The sequence below is a fragment of the Mercenaria mercenaria genome, chromosome 2 (genome assembly GCF_021730395.1).
Source record: "Mercenaria mercenaria strain notata chromosome 2, MADL_Memer_1, whole genome shotgun sequence".
In the NCBI taxonomy this organism is placed as follows: Eukaryota; Metazoa; Mollusca; class Bivalvia; order Venerida; family Veneridae; genus Mercenaria; species Mercenaria mercenaria.
The window spans coordinates 115,679,580-115,706,914 of NC_069362.1; the positions used below are offsets into that span (position 1 = coordinate 115,679,580).

Below are 27,335 nucleotides of genomic sequence, written 5' to 3' on the forward strand. Positions count from 1 at the left end.
GTTCTGCATATGTTAGTGACACCGTTTTGACATGTTTGATGTGTTGTCTGAGATGTTGTGGTTCTTGGGATACAATAAATGCCTGTCAGTCGGACCGCATCCAGATTAAGAAACAGTGGACCACATCAAAATTTTCCGGTCATGTCCGTAGTACCGACGACTTTCTGGAAGTCTGTCCAGACTCCATACCTCTAGAAACTGATTCTAGAGGTACAATTCTGTACCGCTAGACAAGACTGTTAGGGGTTGTCTATGGGTATGGACCTTTTTCCAGAGATTTAGGATTATTTACGTCTAGAATTTTGTAGAAAAATGAAATATCAAATAAAACTTGATCAGTACTCATTTAAAACTTGGATCTAAATGGTTTACATCTACTAGCATTTACCTGTTTACATTTTATTCTGAAACCTAAATAACCAAGGAACTCCAAATGAATACGCTATTCTGTGCCGATTAATTTATTATAAGTAATTACTGTTAATAATTATTAATGAACATAATCGAAACCTTCAATGAATTATATTTGAAATTCAGCAGAAAAAAATATTGTTAAAAACAAACTTAACAGCATGACTGCAAGGCATATGCACCTATTTAGTTGTATTTCGTAATAGGCACCAAATGTGTGGTAAACATATTAAATACCCTAATTATTATAAAAGGAAAATAGTTTGTCACAACACAATTTAACATAATTTTGTCAGATCTTAATTCTTTTTTGTGCCAGTTTGATTTCTCATAAAGAAAATTATCGACATGACCATCATTTGTCTCGCTATACCTAGATCTGGTTCAGAAAAGGTGAAGTTTCTTGAGTAACATGGGTTGTCAATGAAAGGCTCCAGCTGGAATTGATGAAATATTTTTACTTATTGCAGTCGAGCCCATGGCAGGTGTCATATTTACCTCCCAGCATCTAGTGTAGGCTGATACTGCTTGAAACAGTACCAGTTTATGTGAATCACTCAGCACTGAACACTAGTCAGAATATTGGCTGTTACTGGGAATTGAACTTGGATAGCCAGTAGTAGGAGTCCCTGCGTAGCCACTGAACATCGTATATAATGAACTTGTGTGTAAATTTGATAATATTTCCATACTGGTAGGCTTGATAAACTTGACATTAAAATGTAATAGGTTAAACCACAGTTTTTTTGGAGTATTTTGTTCACCTGTGTGAATATTTCATAGTTCCCCACATCTAAACAAACTTCAGAGCTTGCCGTCAAAGTTCACCTTCAGCTAGAAACATTTAAAATCTGCAACAACTGAAATCTTGTCAACACTGGTATCTATTTAATGTATTAGACTCTGGCTAATTGTTTACAAAAGTCACTGTCAAAATGCCCAGGATATTTTGTTTCCAGTGCAGATGGCAATGAGCAAGTGATTGTCTTGTTATAATCTCCACAGGTTTCTAAAATTAGCACGCAGACATCCAACATAGACTGGTAGGAAATAAGTGCATTCTTAATTTAAGTAATACATTCTAATAATGAAAGACCAACTGTTGTTTTCCTGTCAGTCTAACGATATCCAGACTCATTCAGATTATAAGCATGGTAGTAGCTACACTGACCTTTTGAGAAATTAAATGTAATTAATGTAAAAACTGTTCAAATATACACTTACAAAGATTAATGTTCTTCAAATTTTTACTTTCATGAGATAAAAGTCATGTGCTGATTTTATCTACTGTCTTGGTGTAAAAAGACAAATTTTAAGTGCCAGTATCCGTTTCTTGGCCACTTCTTAGAACATGTCAAGGTCCCGATTTTTTCTGTTCTTATTTCTATTTATTTTTAACTTCTGAAATCCGGAACTTCCGAATTCTGAAAACCGGACGATTTTTGAAGGACCATTTATATTTCAACACTAAAATTGACTTCCGAAAACCGAACAGCAAAATTTTTGCTGGATTAAAATGTCACCTGTAACTCAAAAAAGGCTGTCAACATGTTCTTTTGTTTAATCAGCAGCCCGCGTTTATTTTGACAAGCTAGATAATCACAATGATCATTTGATGCAAAGTAAGCAAGTAATCAGTGATTATTTTTATTTGTATTCATATTATGAAAACGTGATAAATTACATATCTTAGTGTGAAAAACTTTGTTAATGTTTGAACGAAAGAAAGATAGGCATTTTAGTTCATTCAGTTACATCAGTTAAACTACGCAATTGTCAACATTAATGAAATGTCGATGAACTCCGAACTCCAAAGATGGTAAATGTAAGTGGAAAATATTTGCGTAAATGCTATTATTTAAGATATGTGGTTCCTTTTATATTTGTCATTTATGTATTTATTATCCTTAATGTTTGTAATTAATTAATAAATTAATTTATCATTTACTTTTAATTAAATTGTAAAATCAAAAAGGACTAATCTCCTTCATCCTACATGTAAGAAAAAATGACTCTTGTGCACCAAGTCTACTTCGCCTACAAACTTTTAAACTTCAGAATTCAGGAAACTTCCAAAAACCGAACTTTTAGACTGGTCCGGAGGTCGTTCGGTTTTCGGAAGTTACACTGTAGAACTGTAATGATGCCAGTGTCACCTGAAAAATGACACTTCTAAGAAAGAAAATATTTAATTGATTTAATTTTGAAATACCTGTTTCACTGTCAACAATATTTTGCCAGCCAGTATCAGTTTATAATGTTATATAAGATTAGCATTTCATTTAACAACATTGTGAAAGGCTGGTGTTGCTATACTACAATTTGCCAAACTTAAGCACTTAAAATGCTTAACCTTTCGCCTGCTGGTAGCAAGTGTCAGATTTTACCTTTGCGACCAGAGCAGACCAAGATCTGTGCAGGCTGATCATGGTCTGCACTGTTCGCTATTCAGCCAGTAAATTTTCAATGAACAGTGAACACCCATTCGTATATAATAAATGGTACTGCCCAAATTGAATGATGGACCAGTCCATTTTAGAAATTTTGCAGGGCAAAGGTATGAATGCTAAATACTTAGTTCTGAATGTGAGTTATATACAGACCACAAGTAGATCATTCCTTACGGATTGCAATTTTTTAGGATCACAAGTAGTTTATTTTTCCGCAAGCAGTGTCAAATTAAGAAATAACTCATTGTTCCTTGGGGTATCTTTTGTGGTACAGAATTTTCAATTTTTATTTAGTTCAGTATAACTATAATACGAGCAGCGGTGGGCGTATGATTTAATAAAACTGAAACAGTTTTTGACTGATTTTAATTTTCTGTAAGATCACAAACCAGAATGAGATATTGACAACAGTCTTTGAAATTCTCCAAAAAAATCTATCAGTACCTTCTTTTTCAAAATGTATAATGCTGTATATATCATACAGTAACTTTTAAGGTATAATCCGATCCACAAATAAGCAAGTTTAATATAACAGTGCTATTAAAATATATCAAATATTGATGTCTGGTAAGCTCATACAATTTTTGTATCATTTGAAAGTGTATTGTCTAAGTACTGAAAAAGAAAATATAAATTACATGATGAAAATATGTTACAGAATTTTATTTTTAAGCCCCCGAAGGGAGGCATATTAGTTTTCAACTGTCCATCCGTTCGTTCGTTCGTCACAACGTTAACTTTTTGCATGAAGGCACTTTACTCGCGAACCACTGCACCCTGGACCTTCAAACTTCACATGCTGATAGTACTTATTGAGTACACGACCCCTACAGACTTTGGGGTCACCAGGTCAAAGGTCAAGGCGCTGTGGGGGCATTTGTCACCATTAGTGACAGCTCTTATTTTACGTAATAGTCTTCAGTGATACTTCAACAAAAATCCAGTTATTACAGTGTAATATTTATCATTTCGCAGTCCAAAAATATGACTGTAATGACTCTTGCATATTATTTATGGTATAATTTACTAATTCTTATTCAGCAGACACAACTCTTTCAAATGATACCAGAAAACATGGGGTCACCAGGCATTGAAATTTTACCTATTTGTGGATCAGACACCTTATTACAATATAGATGGAAATGTAACTATGTGTATATCTTGGTCATTAAAGATGTTACTGTTTATATTTAGATTTAGGTACAGTAGTAAAGTGGGTTTTATTTGTTTGTTCTCATTTGCAGTCCTAAGATATATTTTAAAGTTCTTAGATACCCTTCCTGCAATATTTCAGTTCTTTTACAACCTACGTCAGCAAATTGATTAGTTTACAGAAAAACACATGAAATATTCATCAGGACTTTATTCCGTTCCATAGCCTAGTTTGACTTTCTGCTAAGTAATGAATAATTGACAATATGCCTTTGTTTGATTAGCCCCACAGGTAGGATACCCTATTGATTTTGTATTTTAGATTCAGTGGCTGGGACAGGATATTGGAGTTGGTTTTAAGCCCTGGTGTATTGATTGTCAGTGGCAACTTTTGAAGCCTTTGAAAAGCATTTCTTGAAACATTGATTTCTGTCTAATGAATTGGGTTTTATACATACGCAGGTGATTGAAATGTTATTAAAAAAAGAAGGCCGTATCAGACAAACCAATAAAGATTAGTTCGTAAGAAGACAAAAAGGGGAATATATTAATAATTAGACCTTAGTTTAATGCTGGTTCAGTCCGTTTAGATACTGAGGCCTTTTTTTTTTCTTTCAAAGACAATCTGGGGAATATGAGATGACTTAAAATTTGAAGAAAAACATGAAGAAGAAAAGTTAAAAAATGAGAGTAATCCAAGTCTGTAATTTGCATCTTATTTATATTACATGGTTTTTGAAAATAAGAAGACTTTTTTGAGGTTTATGATGACCAAATTAGGAAAAAAACTACACAAAGTCATGTTTCTTATAATTTGGACTTAGTTGTTTTACCAGACTCACTTTATGAATATTAAGAAAAAATACACTGGGGACCAAAACCAAAATATGTAAGTGTTAAATGCTAAGTAAATATTTTTTAGGGAAGTAAATAAGGAATAGCCAGAATTTGATATCTCACATTTTTAGAAAATGAATAAAACAGGCAAAAATTCTGTATATGAGCCGTGCCATGAGAAAACCAACATAGTGTGTTTGCGACCAGCATGAATCCAGACCAGCCTGCGCATCCGCGCAGTCTGGTCAGGATCCATGCTGTTCGCTAACAGTTTCTCTAATTCTATTAGGCTTTGAAAGCGAACAGCTGGATCCTGACCAGACTGCGCTTATGCACAGGCTGGTCTGGATCCATGCTGGTCGCAAACCCACTATGTTGGTTTTGTCATGGCACGGCTCATATGTTTTGCTACATTTGAATATTGACGCACATAACATTGTAGAAATAAAGTTCTTATTAAAGCAATAACCTAATTTTAAATGTATTTTTGTTTTGGACAAGATTGATAAAAATAAGAAAAATAATTTCAAACAATTTATATCGGTTTATAAATCATTAATTTACTTATTTTGTCAAAGAATTTGAAATTTTTTAATCATCATGCAAGTTCATAGCCCAGTTTTTCAGTATGTCAATAGTTTGTACATGTAAACATTTTGCCTATTGAAAGGCTTTAAATATGTATTGAACAAGCATAGATCAAATACGGATAAAGAACTGAGCCATAGAATTCTGCGGTCACCTATTATATTATTGTCAGACACAGGTTTTAAAAGGCTGATAAAATATAACCAAATTTAGGGCAATGTTCAATGCTGCAATTTATCTGCTAATTTACATTCTTTATGTATATTTAGGCTGATTAAAATTTTATAGAAAGAATGCAAAATGAAGAAAGAAGATTGAAACAGTTTTATCTACATAAAATGTAAAATTTAAAAGTCTCAGTCTGTGAAGCAAGCTGCTGATCTAAAACTTTAGGCCTGTTATGTTGGGCAAGTGATTTTGTGAGAAATAGTGACGGTCTAGTCCAGCCTATCCAGTATTTGAAATATATTTATTCCATAATTTTTTGTGTAAATCATAGGAGATGCTAGAGGTTAAATTTTTATGCCCCACTTTTTATGTCAAACAGTTGTCTACCTTTCTGATCCACAAGTGTGAGTTTCGGAAAGCACTCCTTGGAAAAATGGATCACTAAAACCATGGGGTCATGTAGATTTTTATGGAGTTGCCTGTCATTAGGCCTAAAAAAAAAAAATTGTTTGTTTCCGGTGGCCAGACCTACCCTATTTTTTTACCGCCGACCCTAAACTTTTTTAGCGGTAAAATCGGGCCGCATATTTTTGCAAATAAGTATATTATTATTTTTATAGCTCTTTGCACGAATGGACTACTCCACCGATCGGGCGAGTGGTTTTTTCGTGGTAACTTTACCAAATTGAGAAATTAATACATCAGGCAAAATTACCTGGATTGACTGGAATTTACCCGCGAATCGTAAAAATATCAAAACGTCATGCTGGTAATTTTCCATTCCACAAACACGTGCGCCCTATCGTAATATCTTATTTACATCGCGGTTACTTTTGACACAATAAACGCGTGTGGTGCATTCATTTTTCAATGTAATCGCTTCAAATTTTCAACACCGCTTGAGAACTAATACAGTTTGAGTTCTATAACAATTTTAATAAGATATCGACAGGAATGTAGGCAAAATTCTTTAAAAACGATCAGAATTTCATATAATGTTTTGTAAAATTTCAAACAGCGCAATCTTGATTATTTACTTCTTTCTTAAAGTAAATAAATGGTACATACTATGGTAATAAAATTCAGACTCTTGACCAGAATGTACAAAAAACACAATTAAAAAATCTTAAATAATGAAAAAGCGGCAGCAATTTAAATACATGGAGTAAAACGATTTTTGGCAAACAGATTTCTGTTAGCACGGCAGAATAGGTTACGTGACCTCGTGAACGTAAATATAAATGTGGTTTTAAAATAAAGCAGTATGATGTTGTTGCGGATTTTAATAAGTTTTAAATTATTCATAGTACATGTATTTTTTGACACAACACTTTGTTAGATATTCTTTTCAAACAATAATGTAAATTCCATGAGGGCAAATAGGTCACAGAGGTAGGCTATCCACTATCATCGTTCACGACACATTTACATGTCAGTTTATTCGGGATATTGCACATTCGCTTTTAAAAAAAGATAAAGAAAAAACTTTTTTATTGATTTCTTCTCAACACTTTAAGGAATCGAGAAAGTACGATCAGACAGTGATGTGTCACATGGCGCGAAAACATGACGTAATGCCATGACAATCTCGGGCAACTATACCGCATTGATCTCCACTTCAGATGCCATGATAACCGACACACTTCTTTTAGCTCTTTCAGGGGGTGTTAATTGATGATGAAAACAAGACTAATTACTCAGTTTATCATCAGAATAATTACCGATAATTATTAATGTTTTTTTTTTTCACTTTCAACATGGGTCGACGTCGGGTGGATGATGATTATTGTGTCCATATTTTGGGACACTTTTCAAAATAATTATTTTTCGGGATAACAGATTGCTAAAGTCTTCCATTTTTAATTATTTTAGAAATAAGTCCTGTTTCTTTGAGTCATATGAAGTTACGACGTCTACAACATCACAATTTATGTGATAGAATTGGAGGTGCACTAAAGTCTGGGCAGCTCTCCTAGATTTCAGCAGTTGGTGGACCTGCTGAAAAAAGTTAAGGTCGAGGCCTGCAGAGTCTTGAAAAGTCAGGTTTTAGATGGGATTTACAGGGTTTTCCCTAGCCCCCAAAAAGGTGGTAAATTTACCACTTTTCGAGGTCCATGTCCCCCTTTTCTTAGCAAAGGGGGGCATGAGTTTTCCAAAAAAAAAACAATTTTTCAAATTAATTAAAAGTTAATTTCAATCAATTTAAACTATTAAAAGCCCAAAAGAGTATCAAAGTATTCAAGCAAATCCTAACATGTCCCCCAAAATAGTCTCTTTTTTCCAGAAAAATAAATTTGGGGGGGACATGATGTCCCTCAAAATAAATTTCCTAGGGAAAACCCTGGATTTATAGTAGTAAGAAGTTGAACAACCACTTGCAGCTTTATTAATTCACAATTTGGGCATACCAGTCAAAACCCCATTGTCTAGCATTTCCAGTTAATCCAGAATTTTAAAATGGGGTAGGGGGTGATGGTATTAATCTCAATGCAGATCAAAGATGCAAATCATATTCCTGGCCAGTGTGCTTTTACTTGGTTTTAGTTTGAAATATAAATGTTGGTTGTTGAATAATATTCAATATTAAAATTATTATTTAAAGAGAGAATCCACAGCAAGATTTCATTCAAGTTTCATGTTTAATCAAATATAAACCATGTTCTCCACAAGTAATTGCCAACTTCTCCACATGAATTAGCGGCGAAGAATAAATGATATAGGACACAACGATCCTATGACCACTTGATCCGTAGATCGACTGCTCTACCTATTGAGCTAATCGGATGGGCTACTCTGGAAATGAAAAAACAACAACAACAAAACACAAACATAAAGCATATATTTATTTCATAATATTTAAATACACAATCAAATGGCATTTTATATTGCTAAAACATCATCAAAGTCATTGTACATTCAGGTGTAAATCAAACATAACAATAGGATGCATGTTTATAAGGTTTATAATCTCCCTGTTTGAAGCTAGGATGGTGTTAGGTTTAAAAAAAAAAAAAAAAAAAAAAAAAATGCCTACCTACCTACCCTATTTTTTTTGGCCATGTCACTGGAAACAAACAATTTTTTTTGTTAGGCCTTATGTTAAATTTCCTCTTGACCAGTTTTCATCAGGCAGATGCTTAGTTTTTGTAATGTGGGTGGCACCTGTATAAATTTGACGTATAATTTATTTCAGACATTGACAAACAAATTAAGAAAAAAATGATTGTTAAGAAGGCAAGTTGTTGTTTTATAAACAAACACAGAGATGCTTTAATTACATGAAACCTATATATTGCTGGTCCAGAGTTTGTGCTGTATGACAGATCTATATTTAACACATTTTCCAGGCTAATAAATCAAAAAAATTAATATAAAACTGAAAATTGATTTCTGATGTTGGTCAATAACCATAACTATTGGCCTTCCAATCTTGGGTATTAATTTTGACTACTGACTAGCATGTCTATCAATACATGTATAAAGATATGATGGAAAATATGAAAATATTTTTTTATTGAGCATATGAAAATGTAAAATTTATGTAATATTGTTTGTATCATTTCAGCACTATGGGCAACCCGTCAGACAGAGGATGTGAAGGGAGACAGGGAACTTCATGTGAAGACGACTCTACGAGAGCTGATCATCTACATCGTATTCCTGGTCATCCTGTGTATCGGTAAGAGATGGACTTGTAAACCCCTCGGAAAATACACAAATCTGAACATTTTGAAGCTAGTAAAATTTTTGGCCATATAATTTGAATTGTTTGAAGGATAAATATGATGAATTTTAATGAATACAAAATGCCAAGAAATGTCCTGGGAATGTGACGAAAAATATCTGCAATATTTGAAATAGCATTCATTTATTTTTTTGCAATGGCAGACATTCAATATTTTTTGACTTAGTAGACTGGTTATCTAAAGATGCAGTGGTTCAGTTCTTTCTTTAACCTTTAGCCTGCAAAAATTCTAAAATGTACTGGTCTATCATTCAATTTGGGCATGAACATTTATTATTCAAAGGGGTGTTCACAGAAAATTGACAGGCTGAATAGCGAACAGTGCAGACCATGATCAGCCTGCACGGATGTGCAAGCTGATCTTGGTCTGCACTGATCTCAAAGGCAGAATATCTTGCCACCAGCAGGCTAAAGGTTAAAGAAATTTAGTTTTTGTTTGGTGAGGTTCATTGAAAAAGTGTTTTATTATAACATTCTGGTTACCAGATACATATATATAAGTTACATTGTAAGCACTGTAACCACTGCAGTTAGCTATAAAAAGGGACTGTCCTGCAGATCTAACTTAGATTGATAAACAACATTTAAATTCAGCATTAATTTTATACATTTTAATGCAATTTGCGAAACAACTGCCAAAAAAAAAAAAAAAATAAACAGGGTGCCAATTCTTGGATGAATGTATTTTATTATGCAAGAAAGATTTACATATTATGAGTCTATAAATACTAAAAATTTTAGAAATTCAACTAGATGGTGCATTTCACTTTTATACTCGCATTTTTGTCATTCTGTACGATTTCAGTGACATTTGGTATGACCCAGACTACGATGTACTACTACACGAAGGTGATGAGTGACCTGTTCCTGGACAAGACCCACTCTGGCGGCGGATCTTTCCGTACCATAACAAGTGTGGAGGATTTCTGGAAGGTTTGATTTTTCGATATCCTCTGTATCGTAATATTTTCCTATCCTGTCTACAAATCTAAAAATTTATCCTTGCTTATACAGTCTAACCTGTCATAAACAGCCTGTCAAGGGAAATGGTCAAAGTGGCTGGTTAAGGCAGGTGACTGCTTAATGGAGGTGTAGAAGTTGCAGTTATTTAAGGGGGTATTTTTGTAAAATTCATCTTATCCCCATAGTCATCCTCATTTATTACAAAGTTAAAAGTAAACCAGTATTTGTTGTTATAAGTATAATGAAAATTTTTGTGATTGAACATTCTTTAAATGTTTAAAGATGTGTTTTGATGATGTACTTTTATGTATAAGTCTTAATAAAATTCTGTTCTGTTCTGTTCTGTTAAAATAGGTAGATCAAAGATTTCAGCACAACAATAAAAACTGTGCTTCTGTAACTGAGTATACCTAAATTAAATAACATTTTCATTATCTTTGCAGTATCTAATGAAATGCAATGTAAAATAAATCAAAATAAGATCTACAGAATGATGTTTATCTCTACAGTTTGCAAAGGAACCACTTATCAATGGACTGTACTGGGAGACCTGGTATAACAACGACACTGTACCCACCGAACAACAAGGCTACATCTACTATGAAAACAAACTGCTTGGTGTACCGCGACTTCGGCAACTTCAGGTCCACAGCAACTCTTGTCACGTTCATGATGACTTTGCCGAGGTGATCCGCGAATGCTACGAGTCTTACGCTGAAAGTTTGGAAAACAAGCAACCGTTTGGTCCAGGTGTTAATAATGAAGATAACTACACAGCGTAAGTAAAAATGAAATTTAAATCCTGTAGCATTCTCTGTGCCCTTTGTTGTAATGGTTTGATAGGTTCAGAAATTCCCATTGAAATAAAAAAAAATTGCCAGTTCTATTTTCTGCTGCATCTGGAAATATTTTAGCTATATTTTAGATTGTATATGAATTTTAAAAAAATTCTAAAGTTCTTATTCTGGTCCATGTGTGCATATAAGCTTATTTATTGTTGGTGCTGGTAACCAACATGGGTAACTCCTCCAGAAAACTACGGAAGAGAGTGCACGATACAGAAGATGGCTTCCCTAGTTCTCCAGCATGCCAGGTGTAAAGCACTTATACACTGGACCCTTGTCTGAATGCTAGTAGTTTTAGTCAGAGGATTTGTTCATCTGTGGTTGAAATAATATACAGAGGGGCACCTGGGGTCTTCCGCCACTGTTAAAGCTTATTAGCCAGAATGTGTTTGTATGACTTAAAGCCCAAGCAAGACAACACTATTTATGGATTCTTATTCTGCATTAAAAGTAAACTTGACCAGGTGTTGAATAAGGTATATATGCCTGTGTTGTTGTTTCAGCTGGTACTATCGAAGTCAGGATGAACTTGATGGGTCTAGTCACTGGGGTAAAATCTCTACATACAGTGGTGCCGGCTATGTACAGGACTTAACTTCAAACAAGAGCGAGTCGTCGGGTATCATCAATTACCTGTTTGACAAGCGTTGGATACGTAGAGGCACGAGGGTCCTGTTTATAGACTTCACTGTGTACAATGCCAATATAAACCTTTTCTGTGTGATCAGGTAAGACAGAATGCCTTGTTATAAATCTTTGCTTAAAGACTTGTCACAGTTGGTATATTTTAACATAATTGTAATACACAAATGATATTAAAAATTTGCTATAAATATATATGTGAACATAAATCCTCAATATATATGTGAAAATAAAGGATCTGTTTTGACTTACTGTAAAATCGTTTAATTTCGTGGGCATGAAATTTTGTGGTTTTGGTCAAAACGGCAATATCATGGGGATATGAATTCGTGGATTTCAACTTTTGAACATAAACTGAATGGGAATTTTACTTGTTCATTAGGATTAAATTTTGTGGATTGACTCAACCACGAAATCCACGAAAATTAGCCCCCCACAAATATTAATGATTTCACAGTATTACAATATAGCGAATGGCCCTAATTAATGCAGCTGATTGAAAGACTAAGAATTCTTACAAAATGACAGTAAAAAAATGTCAGATACTGTACTATTTTGAGTTGTAAGCTACCATATATAGGAGGGAATTGTGGCACCTCCTTAAGGGAATACATAATTACGATATTCATTAAGTGTAGATATGCATGAGATATTTTTTAGCATCAGTTGAGGCTTTTCAGAGAGTAGATTAGTACATTCTTTTATTAAGGGTATACAGTATGTTAAATAGATTAGAACAGAAGAGAGCAGATTTCTTAACTCTGAGACTTCTCTAGCCAGACAACAGTGCAATTTAGAGGGCTAATTATCTCTCTTTATCTGCCAGGCTGACGGTAGAGTTCCCGCCTACAGGAGGAGCAATCCCCCATGCGACGATGAGAACAGTGAAGTTGATCCGCTATGTTACGGTGATGGACTATTTCATCATGGCGTGTGAATTTATCCTCTGTCTCTTTATCCTGTACTACATGGTTGAAGAAGCTATCGAGGTAAACTGTCCATTAACTGTTCGTTAACTGTATGTTATTTTATACTTGCATTATGGTTATTTGTTTAGATTTTTCCAGGCCACTGTCTTACTCTGCTTAAACAAAAGGACTTCAGTTATAAAAAGTTTCATTTTAGGAAATGAAATAGATTTGAATTTCTTACTCATTTACTGATTTGGTTTTGTAAGGAATTTTCAAGTTTTTACATCATTTCAAACAAGAATTCTGACTTACTTGCACACAAAAGCGCTAGCTTTATTTACGTTTTACTTCATTTACACTTTGTTACCTCAGTACAATGTTTTAACTTGAATCTTTCAATTGAGAGGTTATACTTCTGTAACAGTATGTGCAATGTTTTATATTAAGCTATATCTGTGTCTTTCAGTTTAGTGTTTAAACCCATCTCTTGCATATTAATTTTTTTTCAGTTTTTACGTTTATGATTGTATATGATTTTGCTTTTGTTTGAAAATTTGCATTTCTGTTCATGTCTATGTGTTACTTGTATTATGTTTACTATTATACATTACTTGCATGTTCCTTACTGTGTGCTTTATTTTTCTTTTGAATTTTATGAAATGTTTTATTTTCATTTGTCCTGTTTAAATTTTTGTGTATAATAAAATAACTATCACATGCATTTGAGTGTGTTAACAAATATTTTGAACCTTAGAAGTGAAAATGTCAACGACGGCATTATTCATATATTGCAGATCAAGAAGCACAAGTTCTCCTACTTCAAGAGCGTCTGGAACATCCTTGACATTCTCGTGATTGTGATTGCCCTCGTGTGTGTTGCGTTTAATGTTTACCGTACGCTGAAAGTCGATGAGCTGCTGCAGGAGCTGCTCGACAAGCCAGATCAGTATGCCGACTTTGAGTTCCTCAGCTACGGTCAGACACAGTTTGACAACGCTATTGCCATCGCTGTCTTCTTGGCCTGGATCAAGGTAAGATACTTCAACATGCTTTAGTGAAACCTTTGTATTCTGCAGGTTCGGTAAAAGTTAAAACTTGATAATATTGTAGATATCTTCATAGTGTGTATAGAACAATGTAGTAAGTCAAGTGTTGAAGCTGACATTCTATAAGTATCTTCCTGAAGTTATCGAAAGATTTGTCAATGATTCTGATTCTGCTTTATTACTAGGTGTGAAATGGAAAAAATAAAAATATGCCAAAGAAGTAAAAAATTCAATGAATACTACTGTATATACACTTCTGTTTTCCATTACGTCAGAATTCACATGAAAAGTATTATAAAATTATGATATATTTTGACTCTCCTTGGCAGATCTTCAAGTACATCAGCTTCAACAAGACGATGACCCAGCTCTCCTCCACACTTGGCAAGTGTGCCAAGGATCTTGCTGGCTTTGCAGTGATGTTCTTCATCATATTCTTGGCCTTCACCCAGCTCGGCTACCTTCTGTTTGGAACTCAAGTGAAAGACTTCAGTAACTTCCAGAATTCCTTGTTAGTATTGATTCATTTCGATTCAGATTTTTTTTGCATAACTAGTTGAGTCTCAGTATCTTGAAATCCAAGAGATTGAGTGTTTTACTCCGAGATAACAGAAGTTCGACTTTGTACACGTTTTTGGGACGGGACTTAAAAATGTCTTCGATATGGCTAGAATTTTGAAATAAGCGAGTTCAAGGCATCTGGTTTCAACTGTTTTTTGTTTTTTATGCCCCCGAAGGGAGGCATATAGTTTTTGAACCGTCTGTCGGTCTGTCCGCAATTTTCGTGTCCGGTCCATATCTTTGTCATCGATGGATGGATTTTCAAATAACTTGGCATGAATGTGTACCACAGTAAGACGACGTGTCACACGCAAGACCCAGGTCCGTAGCTTAAAGGTCAAGGTCACACTTAGACGTTAAAGATCATTTTTCATGATAGTGCATTGATGGGCATGTCCGGTCCATATCTTTGTCATTCATGCATGGATTTTTAAATAATAACTATGCATGAATGTGTGACACAGTATGACGATGTGTCGCGCGCAAGACCCAGCTCCGTAGGTCAAAGGTCCTAAACTCTAACATCGGCCATAACTATTCATTCAAAGTGCCATCAGTTGCATGTGTCATCCTATGGAGACAGCTCTTGTTTTACCATTTTATCAGTTAAAATAACCAAAATGTTTTTCATGTAAATAAAAATATTTTTCATTAATGTATAACATGTTTGATAATAGAGACAATTGTAATATTGTGTTTGCTTTTGTTGGCCAGTACTCCATTCATAAATAATAGTTTTGGAAATTAAAATTTCCCAGAAAGTGTGTTTAATAATAGCTAATTACAGTGTGAAGTTAAATCATATTTAAAGATGTCTTATTATAGTATATCAGAGCATTCCATTCAGTATTCTTGACACATTCATACTAATTGTGGATAAAATACTGTTTATTGAAGGTTCACACATAGACAAACTTTAGGCCACTAACAATGTCCTTGAATTATTATAGCTTCACACTGTTCCGTATCATCCTTGGAGATTTCGACTTCGACCAACTTGAGGCTGCTAACCGTGTACTTGGACCAATCTTCTTCATGCTGTTTGTATTCTTTGTGTTCTTCGTTCTTATCAACATGTTCTTGGCTATCATCAACGACACCTACTCCGAGGTGAAGGGAGACATGGCCAACCAGAAGAACGAGTTCGAGATGGGTGACTACTTTAAGAGAGTAAGTTTATTAGTTTAATCCAATGTGAGATTTGGTTTTTACCAACTGCAGCGCAACTCTCTAAAGTGAACACAGCTGGAGAAACTAAAGTGCTTCTGTTGAACAGAGCTTGATGGGAGAAAAATGAGGTGTTTGCTCTAAGGAGGTATTGTTGACAAATGTTATAATGTAATAAATGAACAACACAGACTAACATAAAATGGAAATGAAAAGATATCGTTATGATACCAGTATAGCCACTATTGTAAAACAGAACTTGAAATGGAATAGTCATTACAACAAACCTGTATTAACTGCCTTTATGAATGGTCAGCTATTGTGCCATAACATTTAGAAAAGTATTTCTTTATGATATTGTGCCATAATTGTTGTTGGTGACTTTTATTTTATGAGTGTATTTTTGAATTTTGTGTTTTGATAGATTTTGTTTTGTTTTATGCTCCATGCTTACACATTGTGTCTGTTTCATATAGGGCTATGAGAAGATGTTGAACAAACTGAACTTCAAACATGACAAGATTGTTGACATCCAGAAAGCACTTAAATCTGCGGACATAAACAACGACAAACAAGTTGACTTTGATGAATGGCGCCAGGACCTTAAAACGTGAGTTTTTACAATTTTCTTTTTTCAATTTGGACAGTACCATTAACTGTTAAAAGGGGTGCTTACCAAAAAAATACTGAAGGAATGGCGAACAGTGCAGATCATGATCAGACAGCACAGATGTTGGTCTACATATATATGGTTGACTTGTAAACATTTGAATATTGAGGGTTTTCATTGTCCCTGCTGCTACGATTCATTTTCTGGTAATTTTCAGTCGAGGCTATGCTGATGGCGAGATTGAGGCTTTGTTTGCTAAGTACGATATTGACGGTGACCGTGTGCTGGACGAGGATGAACAGAAGAAAATGCAGGCCGACCTCAATGACCAAAGAGTAAGACTTGATCATTTCTATATACCAGGAAGCATAGAACTCACTGATACATACACTTTATGTACGTGAACTCTCGTATACTCAGTACAGTGTCAAAGTTGGCAGAAATAATGGTTTAAAGAGAGTAAATTAATATTTATTGAAAGCAGTTTTCTATGTATTGATAAAGTGTCCTTTTATTAAAGGGAGAAACACTTTCATGTAATCTTCCATGAAATAAAGGCAGACAAAAATGTAAAACTTTTTTTGAAATGATTATTATGTTCTGAGTCTTGAAATCACAGATCTGTTTTCTAAATTTAAAATTGTTCTGTATTAATGTGATCTAGGATGCCCTCAAAAAGGAATATGATGAACTGGACAAGATTGACCGACCAGAGAGTGCACGCAGATCCGCAAGCCGTGTCAGTTTCAATGACGACAGTGCAGAAGACAGCGACGACGAAGACAGCCGCACAAAATCATCCCGATCAGGTCCCTCACAGAGTGTTTCATACGAAGAATTTACAGTGTTATCTCGCAGAGTGGACAGAATGGAACATTCTATTGGCAGTATTGTTTCAAAGATAGACGCAGTTTTAGTAAAATTAGAAGCCATGGAAAAAGCAAAATTAAAAAGAAGAGAAACAATGGGTAAAATCCTAGACAGTATAACAGAGGTGAGTTTGACCAAAATCCAGAGAATAAAGTCCCTAAAGACCACTTATTAGAAATGAAAAAAAAAAGTCCTTTTTTTTAACAGACTGACTCTCATAACAGGTACAGTTATTTTGTTCATAGGTAATTTGGAAGAAATTACTGAACTTTTAATGCAGTTGTATAGTAATATTTTTATTCTGCGGTTGTCTTTTAACAAACATGTACTATCAAGATTTAATTTTTTAGTAGAATTGACAAGATCTTTAGGGGCACTGATTTTGAATTACTTTTCCTCATCTCTGTGGGTTTGAATCCTTTTTGGCTTGTTGTATGAAGTAACCATACAGTCAGCTTGTGGAAGGTCTGTGGTTCTACCCAGGCGTCAGCCTTTGCATGAGAAACAGCAAAAAGAGAACTATAGGGTTTTGTTTACCATCGAAACTGGAATGGTGCCATATAAACTGTCAGTTAATAGTGAATCTGATTAAAATCTTGGCTTTTATTTGTTAAGTTTCTTGAAATTCTATATTGCTAGTGTACAGTTTAGATTAAAAAGGTGCTCATTAAAAAAATAAACTTTGGAATGATTTACAATCTGTGTATTACTTATGGAAAAGATTATTCGAAGGTATTTTAGTACTTTATAAAAAACGCTTGTGCATATTTTAGAAAAAGGATGCTGGTAAAGAGATAGATAAGGTATATAACCCTATTATACCTGCTGTGGAATAATGTCATATGTTTTGAACTTGAAACGATAATTTCACTTGTGTTTTCCCTACCTTTCACATACCAGCCATTTGAGGCATAAATCACCAAAATAAAAATTCAGTTTTATCATGCAGATGTTGAATCTAATGTTGTACAGAATTAGGTATTTTGTAGTATGTGAATAGACTGAGTAGTGGCAGGGGTCGCACTTGTAAGAAAACAGCATCTTAAAAAAAGTTTGAGCTGCTTTAAGTTGAGATGTTGAGCGAAAATTAGAAAAAAGTTAATAACGATTATATACCTTATTTAATTTTATGTGTTTGTGAGCCAACATAAATTTGATTTTAAGCCATAATCTAGTTGAAATTTCATTGATTTTATTAGAAAGATCCAGAGAGCAAGAGCCCTGCTGCAAAAAGAAAGAAATAAAGTGTAAGTCTTCCTGTAGGCAGGGGAGCTAACCTATGATAACAAAATGTGTTCAAACTGATCAACCGCCTTATAACTGACTTAATTTCTGCATGGTAAATCAAGGCCTAACAGACAATTCATGATGATTATTCATTGGTTTCTAATATACCTGTTTTAATATTCATAGATTGACAATTCAATTACAATGAATTTTTTAGTTAAAGAAGATTTTCAGGCAAAGTACAAAACAATATTTAGAATTTTTTTTTGTATTTCATTTACTGTATATTTTTTTTCCTTACTGTTATCAGTGATAAGATTTTCAAAAAAGAAAGGTTTAACTTAACTTTCAAGAGGTCTTCTGGTTTGTTCAATTATTACTTTGATGTAAAATTTAAAGAAGTTTTGTAGAATGTGTTAAATTGCTAAGACAAGATCAGAAATAAAAACTTCTTTGTGGTTGAATTGTCAATAAATTTAATTAATCTCATTTAAAGGTAAAATAAGGTAAGTATTCATAATTAAGTTTGCTGTATCTAATCCTCAATGAAACTTTCAGTCCGACGGGACAAGTGACGAAGTTAAAAGAGAACAAATGGAAAGATTAGTGCGAGAAGAGTTAGAAAGATGGGATTCAGAGTCATCTATAACCCCACAGCCAAGTGGTCGAGGGCCATCCCCTAGCAGTAGTGGGCACGGTGGGGCCAGAAATAGGTCACGACCGGAATCTGGGGGAAATGCGGTATGTAAAACAAGACTCTTGTAAAGATGCATGATATAAATACTACAAATTGTATATGGATATATATAATTTTTTTACATATTTAAGTTACTGATGGGTCATTTCTTGTAGGTCATTCTAAATTTGTGGGGTTTTTTTGGTTTTTTTTTTCAAAATAATATTGCTCTACTTTTTATGTCCCAACAAAATTCTTTTTGGGGGCACTTTGATTGCCTTTGTTCGTATATCTATTCATTTGGATGTCGATCTGTTCAAATGTGGGTTGTGTGCATACATCAAAAAGTGTTTAACCTGGTCATGAAATGTCACATGATTGTTATTCAGCATATGAAATTGTGCGTCTGTGGGATTTCACTCCGTAAGTTCTGGCTCTTGACTTGGTCAGTGTATGCATAAAGGCCATGAAAGTTTGTATTGCAGATATTGCAAAAAGTATTTAACATACAGTCACTAAAGCATACAGACTTAGTAAAAAATATTCATAAAGAGCCTGAAAGTTTATGTTACATGTACTGTGGAATCATTAATATTCTTTGGGGCTAATTTTGATGGATTATGTGGTTGCTTCAGACCTAACAGACAAAGAAAATTGCTTCTCATTTTATCTTCAAAAGTTGAAATCCACAATTCCATCTCTCCATGAAATAGTTGTTATGGACAAAACCAGAAAATTTCATGCCAATAGAATTAAATAATTTTACAGTATCACCCCACCATTCACCCTCTCATGGCACCTAGACCCAATAGTAACATGAATTTCTACTTTTGTCTTGCATTGTCAGCAAGTAACATATCATGGTATAGTGACAGTAAGTGTGGGCACCTAGTCCTAATGGACACAAATTAAGTACATTTTGTAACATGCTCTTTCAGGAAAATACTTAAAAAAGCAGTTGAGTTAGTAAAGTTTTATGAAATTTGTTAATTACAGCAAATTGAGGATAAGGTTATACATGTATGTCAGGATAAGCAGTTTGAAGTAACTGCTGAACCACTCAAACCTGACACCTTGTTAATTGGAGAAATACCTGAGCCCGATTCCAGGTTAGACCAAACTGAACATCAAGCATTGAATGGTGCACAGTGTGAGGGGGCAGAAGCACGAATCAGTGACGGTAGCCTTTATCCATCTGTTCCCTCGCCCACATACCCAGAAACCTTGGGCCCCTCATTTCAGACAGATTTAGAATGTCTAGAACCCGCTAACCCCACATTTCAGGCCTCATTGAATGAAGAAACCTCTTCTAAGTCTTGCAATGAGTACGGTAATTTAGAGTCTTCAGGGAAGACAAAAGATGTAAGGTCAGTTACTCCAGGTCTGCCAGGGATTCCTTCTTCAACATACAGTGGTATTGTAATCAGTAAAGAGCAAGAATTGAGCTTGCCAAGACCTTGTTCAGAAACTTTAGGTGGGGTTGATATTTCTGATTCAAACACATCTATTTCAATGATTGTAAGCATAGATAAAACTGACAACCCAAATGCAAGGTTAGCTTCACTCTCCTCAGAAAGTTCAGACAGAAAAGATGAATCAAATGCAAGGTTATCAAGGCTTTCATCTAAAAGTCCAGACAGAAATAATGACTCATATACAAGGTTATCTAGACCCCTGTCAGCTAGTTCAGACAGAAATGATGACACAAATGCAAAGTTGACAAGACCCTTGTCAAAAAGTTCAGACAGAAATGATGACACAAATGCAAAGTTGACAAGACCCTTGTCAAAAAGTTCAGACAGAAATGATGACACAAATGCAAAGTTGACAAGACCCTCATCAAAAAGTTCAGACAGAAATGATGACACAAATGCAAAGTTGACACGACTCTCATCAAAAAGTTGTGACAGAAATGATGACTCAAATGCAAAGTTGACAAGACCCTCATCAGAAAGTTCAGACAGAAATGATGACACAAATGCAAAGTTGACAAGACCCTCATCAAAAAGTTGTGACAGAAATGATGACTCAAATACAAAGTTGACAAGACCCTCATCAGAAAGTTCAGACAGAAATGATGACTCAAATGCAAAGTTGACACGACTTTCATCAAAAAGTTCAGACAGAAATGATGACACAAATGCAAAGTTGACACGACCCTCATCAAAAAGTTCAGACAGAAATGATGACTCAAATGCAAAGTTGACAAGACCCTCATCAGAAAGTTCAGACAGAAATGATGACACAAATGCAAAGTTGACAAGACCCTCATCAAAAAGTTCAGACAGAAATGATGACACAAATGCAAAGTTGACAAGACCCTCATCAAAAAGTTCAGACAGAAATGATGACACAAATGCAAAGTTGACACGACCCTCATCAGAAAGTTCAGACAGAAATGATGACTCAAATGCAAAGTTGACAAGACCCTCATCAAAAAGTTCAGAAAGAAATGATGATTCAAATGCAAAGTTGACAAGACACCCACTAGAAAATTCAGTCAGAAATGAGGACTCATATACAGAGTTGACAAGACCCTCATCAAAAACTGCAGACAGAAATTATGGCTCAGATGCAGAGTTGAAGAGACCCTTTTCTAAGACTACAGACAGAAATGATGACTCAAGTACAGAGTTGTCAAGACCTCTTCAGAAAGTTCAGACAGGAATAATGACACAGATGCAAGGTTATCCAGACCCTCATCAAATAGTTCAAACAGAAAAGAGAATTCAAATGCAAGATCATCCAGACCATCCTCTAAAAGTTCAGACAGAATGGATGACTCAGATAAAAGAGCATTTAAACCTTCTTCTGAAACTTTAGACAGAAATGATGATTCAAATAAAAGGTCATCAAGACCTTCATCAAAGGGTTCTGACAGAAACAATGATCCCAAATCAAGCTTATCTAGACCCTCATCAAAATTTCAGACAGAATAACTCATGATTTAAAAGGCATTCAAACCTTCTTCAGAAATTAGACAGAAATGATGATTCAATAAAAGGTCATCAAGACCTTTATTAAAAGGTTCAGACAAAACATGACCCAATTCAAGGTCTTCTAGACCCTCAGACAGAAATACTGATCCCAATGCAAAATTATCTAGACCCTCATCAGAAAGTTCAGACAGAAACACTGATTCCAATGCAAGGTCATCTAGACCCTCATCAAAAAGTTCAGACAGAAGCTGCGATCCAAATGATGGATTGTCTAGACCAACATCAAAAAGTTCAGACAGAAATGACTTATATACAGGGTTATCTATACTTCCTTCTAAAAATTCAGGCAAAAATGCTGACTCAAATACAACAATTTCTAAACCATCCTCAGAAAGTTATGTTAGAAATGATGACTCCATTGCAAGGTTATCTAGACCCTCCTCTGAAAGTTTGGACAAAGGACTTGCCTCAAAAACTTCAGAAAAGAGTTTGAAAAATGACAGTGACCTTGGACAGAAAATATGCAATCCTGCTTCAGAAAGTTTAGACATTGGTGGCAACACTAACTTTAGTTTAAGTAGACCCTCATCGAAAAACTCAAGCAGAAATACTGACCCAAATGCAGGTAGACCTGTATCACAAAGTTCATCCAGAATTTTAAAGACTGGTTCAGATGGCTCAAGTTATGACTCAGATTTAAGTTGCAGTGTGACTATATCTTGTCCCACATCAACTGATTCCTCTCCAGCAAGCTCTGAGGTTTCTTTGTCGGCTCCCAAATTGAGTACCTTTTCATCCAAAAGTTCAAATACAGATCCCTTTGACCAGAGTAGTGACAAGACACCAGAAACAAAATTTAGTTCATTTGGAACATTACCTAAAATATCTGATTCTCAATTTCTGACTACTCAAGACTTGCAACATGCCTCCAAAACAAATGAACAGGACCTAGAAAGATCTGCAGGTAGACCAAATGAAATTGCTGAGTTGGCAGAGAATATCTCTAGTGACTGCATTACTGTTACTAATGAACAAAAACATGAATTAAATAAAGTTATTGAAAATAGTGCAACAAAGTCTAAGCAAAAAGAAGCTGTAAGAACAGATGAATATCATAGAACTCTTGTTACTGCCAAAGGTCAAAAAGTGTCTACGGGAACATTAAGTAAAATGGCTGTTTCAACTACTAAAAGGGTTGGTAACAAAAATAACACAAATAAAACAAAGATTCAGCCTAGTATCAAAACACAGGTGGAGATGCAGGGTTCCACTACAACTGCAAACAATTCTACTGATTTTCCTTCAAAAATTGAGAACCAACCTGTTAACAAATCTAAAATTGAAACCCAATTGGTTGAAACCCCTTTGGAAGTAGAGAAACATGCCAAAAGTTCTGACATTTCATCTTACACGTCAGCTAGGCAACATAAGAAAAAGGACTCATCAAAAAGCCCTTCACAGACTGCTATGGCATTGTCCGCTACTTTATCCGATGATCCTTCAGAAATATCACAAAGGGAAAATATTTCATTCAGTCAACAAAAAGTGAATGTTGACAGAAAGACTGGTGACAGAAAGACTGGTTCTGCAATAAATCTTCCTGCAATCAACATCAGACCTTTTAAAGGGGAAAGTAATAAACATGACAAGCATACTGTTAGAGGGGCCCCCAAACTAAATCCATTTGTAAACATCGAAAGTCAGAGTTCCACCCCTGGAAAACGCCCTGCTCCTCCCAGGCCTACCACACAAGGCACTAGCACTGATTCAGTTGATGCACAAGGTGAAGGAAGTCACCAGTCAGAATGTAAAATGCACGAGGAATCTGCAGTCTTTGTGTGACCTTTGCACAGTTTGGGTAATTCAGACATGTAGAGATTTGACGTAGATTGGGTTGTTTTGGACAATTTATCTTTGAATTATATTCTTAAATTTTTACCTTTTGCTTATACTGGGGAATGTTTTTTTGTCCATACTTTGTAGAAGTATTATAAATAAAAAGTTTAGTCTAGCAGATATAGGCCAGGTGTTAGTTTATTGTGGTAAGGTTAAACATGATACATTATATTTATATATGTATTGATAAATTATCTTGAGAAATGCGCTATTTCTAGCACATGTTTTTCAAAGGAACCATCGGGTAGTAGTCAGTAAAGATACGTAGTAAATATTTTAATAAAATGTTTACTTCAATGATAATAGGAAAAAGAAGATAAACCGAAGCGGGCACCGCTGCGCCCATTTTTATACGACCATGGTGACAATAATGTAAGGTTGTCTTGAGTTGCGTTCAGTGATATTATTTAATCCATTGTCTTTCAGTCTTTGGCTTCATTTAACATTTCATTCTTATTTCATCTCATAGAAAGGCTGAACTTAGTCATGCTTTGTTTCAGATTTTTTTTTTTTTTTACTACTACCTTGTCAGTAAGTAATTACTCTACTATGTATGTCCTGGGATAGTTTCAAAAAACTGTTTTATGTATAGGGACTTTGTGTTACACACTTTAAGTAATGAATGAAAAACAATTGATTATGTCGGTGCATAGATGGGAGGAATGGTCTAATGGTTAAGGTGTCAGCTGCTCAACCCGGGGTGGGTGGGATGAGCCCCACTGGGGTCACAACCACACCTCATATAACACCAGTACTGGTTTTTCCAGCAGCTCAAGAGTGATTCCAATAAACTTAAAGTTTTTATCGCAATCGAGCTATACACAGAATATACTACAATGAGTGGGTTATATTATTTTGAGATGGATTTATTTTCGCTTAATTTCACAGAGCGGATCGGGATTTCTGAACAGTCCTGCATTGTCCAGTTGCAGAGTGTAAATTGTAACATAGTCTGTCAAGTTGAGAAATAAGTACAGGACAAAATATACTTAGTATACAGCCCCTTTTGCAGCATGCATATGCTGTTAGGATGTGGGAATATTCTGAAGCAAAGCATTACTAAGAACCTGATCCCTGGATTTTGAAATTATGCTGACGACAAAATTGTGCTGTGCTAAACTTAAAAAATCTCATATTTTAAGTTGTTCAGATTTTGAAATCCACTACTCCTGAATTGGAGATGTTTAAATAAATTATTAAATTTTTACATACGAGTATTTTTAATGAATACAAGTTTTCTTTTGTTCAAAAGGGATCGTAGAAACAGCCTTAAAACTATATCATGATTACTTAGCATTATATTCATAGTTAGGAGTGAAAAGGGAACCTGGTGTATATAGTTATACACAAGAAAGTTGTTAGCCTCCATTGTAATTTATATACATAACTACATTGTCATGTTTTCCACTTACGAAAATACTGTAAAAATCATTATTATTTGTCACAGGTTAATTTTCATGAATATTGTTGTTGCATCTATCATTGATTGAATTCATAGGAACAGTTAAAACACGTTTTGTTCCATAAAATTTTAGAATGCATGGATTCATGACTTCATGAGAAGCCTTTTTGGTTGAAAATTCAAAATTTTATGCCTTTGAAATTAAAACGATTCTTTAGTAGAGCAGTTGCGTTAAGGAAACTGTCACTGTAAGTTTTATTGCTAAGAGACATAATGGAACATAGTGGTTAAGATGTCTGCCGCTCAAACCGTGGGTAGTCGGTTTGACCCCCAGTGTGGTCTTCATTGTACTATGTAATATGGCAATAGTACCAAGACGTTTTCCAGGAGATGGACACTATAAAAATGGATCATAAATACAATTTATACATTTAAACCTTTTCTATATGGTTATACCAAAATTATTACGTTCCTTCATAAATTATGTTGAAAGTAACATCATACTTAGGTATATATTCACAATATTCCACTGCTTGCAGGGTCAAAGTGCTATATTAGTAGCCCCCAAAACTGTTAAAAAGAATAAAAACTAGAAGGTTAGATACATGTTGAAACTACACTGTCTAGTACATGTTGGATTGGAAGTTGTTTCTTGTGTTTTTGCTAACAAAAAAATTAATTCACACACTTGAAGTGTCTTGACTAAAACCCAATGTTTTGCACTGATATAAAACACAGCAATTTTTGTACAGTGTTATGGAATGAAGTTGACCCAGTGAGTTTGTCAGCCAGTCACTGCCTTTACATTTAATTTTCTTTCGTGTCTCCGTTTTATGAATTCTGAAATTTGTCAGTCCATGTGAAGTTGATAAAATGAACGAGTCTCACAATGCTGTCATTTGATAGGTCAGTTTCAAATTGAGGCTTAGAATCAACCAATCGGATGCTTGAGATTTTAGACTGGTAGCCTTGGATCTTAGTAATTATGTCGGGCTGAATATGGTTTTAAAAGCATTTTGTTACAACTTGTAAGTTTGAGATATAAAAGATATAATAGATTAAAGAGAATATTATTTAAACATTTATCAGCTGTAATGTTAGCTATGTGACTTTTTTTTAGCTCACCTGAGCACGAAGTGCTCAAAGGTGAGCTTTAGTGATCACCCTGTGTCCGGCGTCCGTCGTCGTCCGTCGTCCGTCCGTCCGTCCGTCCGTCGTCAACAATTTGACTGTTAACACTCTAGAGGTCACATTTTTGACCCAATCTTAATGAAACTTGGTCAGAATGTTACCCTCAATAAAATCTTGGACGAGTTCGATATTGGGTCATCTGGGATCAAAAACTAGGTCATCAGGTCAAATCAAAGGAAAAGCTTGTTAACACTCTAGAGGTCACATTTTTGGCCCAATCTTAATGAAACTTGGTCAGAATGTTACCCTCAATAAAATCTTGGACGAGTTCGATATTGGATCATCTGGGATCAAAAACTAGGTCATCAGGTCAGATCAAAGGAAAAGCTTGTTAACACTCTAGAGGTCACATTTTTGGCCCAATCTTAATGAAACTTGGTCAGAATGTTACCCTCAATAAAATCTTGGACGAGTTCGATATTGGGTCATCTGGGGTCAAAAACTAGGTCATAAGGTCAAATCAACGGAAAAGCTTGTTAACACTCTAGAGGTCACAATTTTGGCCCAATCTTAATGAAACTTGGTCAGGATGTTACCCTCAATAAAATTTTGGACGAGTTGGATATTGGGTCATCTGGGGTCAAAAACTAGGTCACCAGGTCAAATCAAAGGAAAAGCTTGTTAACACTCTAGAGGTCACATTTTTGGCCCAGTCTTAATGAAACTTGGTCAGAATGTTACCCTTAATAAAATCTTGGACGAGTTCGATATTTGGTTATCTGGGTTCATAAACTAGGTCACCAGGTCAAATCAAAGGAAAAGCTTGTTAACACTGTAGAAGCCGCATTTATGACTGTATCTTCATGAAACTTGGTCAGATTGTTAATATTGATGATCTTAAAGTCCAGTTTGAATCTGGGTCATGTAGGATAAAAACTAGGTCACCAAGCCAAATCAAATGAAAAGCTAGTTTACACTGTAGAGGCCACATTTATGACCATATCTTAATGAAACTTGGTCAAAATGTTAATCTTGATGATCTATAGCTCAATTTCAAATCTGGGTTAGGTGGGGTCAAAAACTAGGTCACTAGGTCAT

The 27,335-nt window shown here is 34.9% G+C and overlaps 1 protein-coding gene across 7 annotated transcripts in view; it reads left to right on the forward strand.

The window, feature by feature from the left end:
• Nucleotides 1–27,335, forward strand: part of LOC123564975 (polycystin-2-like) — a 33,863-nt gene that overhangs the window by 1,206 nt on the left and 5,322 nt on the right. For 3 of the 7 annotated variants that reach the window (XM_045358933.2, XM_045358932.2, XM_045358931.2), the window contains exons 2-13: nucleotides 9,172–9,285; nucleotides 10,157–10,284; nucleotides 10,824–11,092; nucleotides 11,663–11,887; nucleotides 12,628–12,790; nucleotides 13,507–13,743; nucleotides 14,088–14,269; nucleotides 15,270–15,489; nucleotides 15,963–16,096; nucleotides 16,314–16,431; nucleotides 16,761–17,090; nucleotides 18,752–18,934. In XM_045358933.2, coding sequence (XP_045214868.1) covers nucleotides 9,172–9,285; nucleotides 10,157–10,284; nucleotides 10,824–11,092; nucleotides 11,663–11,887; nucleotides 12,628–12,790; nucleotides 13,507–13,743; nucleotides 14,088–14,269; nucleotides 15,270–15,489; nucleotides 15,963–16,096; nucleotides 16,314–16,431; nucleotides 16,761–17,090; nucleotides 18,752–18,934 — 2,303 coding nt within the window. Of the gene's footprint in view, nucleotides 1–9,171; nucleotides 9,286–10,156; nucleotides 10,285–10,823; nucleotides 11,093–11,662; nucleotides 11,888–12,627; nucleotides 12,791–13,506; nucleotides 13,744–14,087; nucleotides 14,270–15,269; nucleotides 15,490–15,962; nucleotides 16,097–16,313; nucleotides 16,432–16,760; nucleotides 17,091–18,751; nucleotides 18,935–19,865; nucleotides 19,979–24,010; nucleotides 24,077–25,645; nucleotides 25,703–27,335 lie in introns of all 7 variants that reach the window. The other 4 variants (XM_045358929.2, XM_045358928.2, XM_045358930.2 and 1 more) reach the window with 4 other exon arrangements.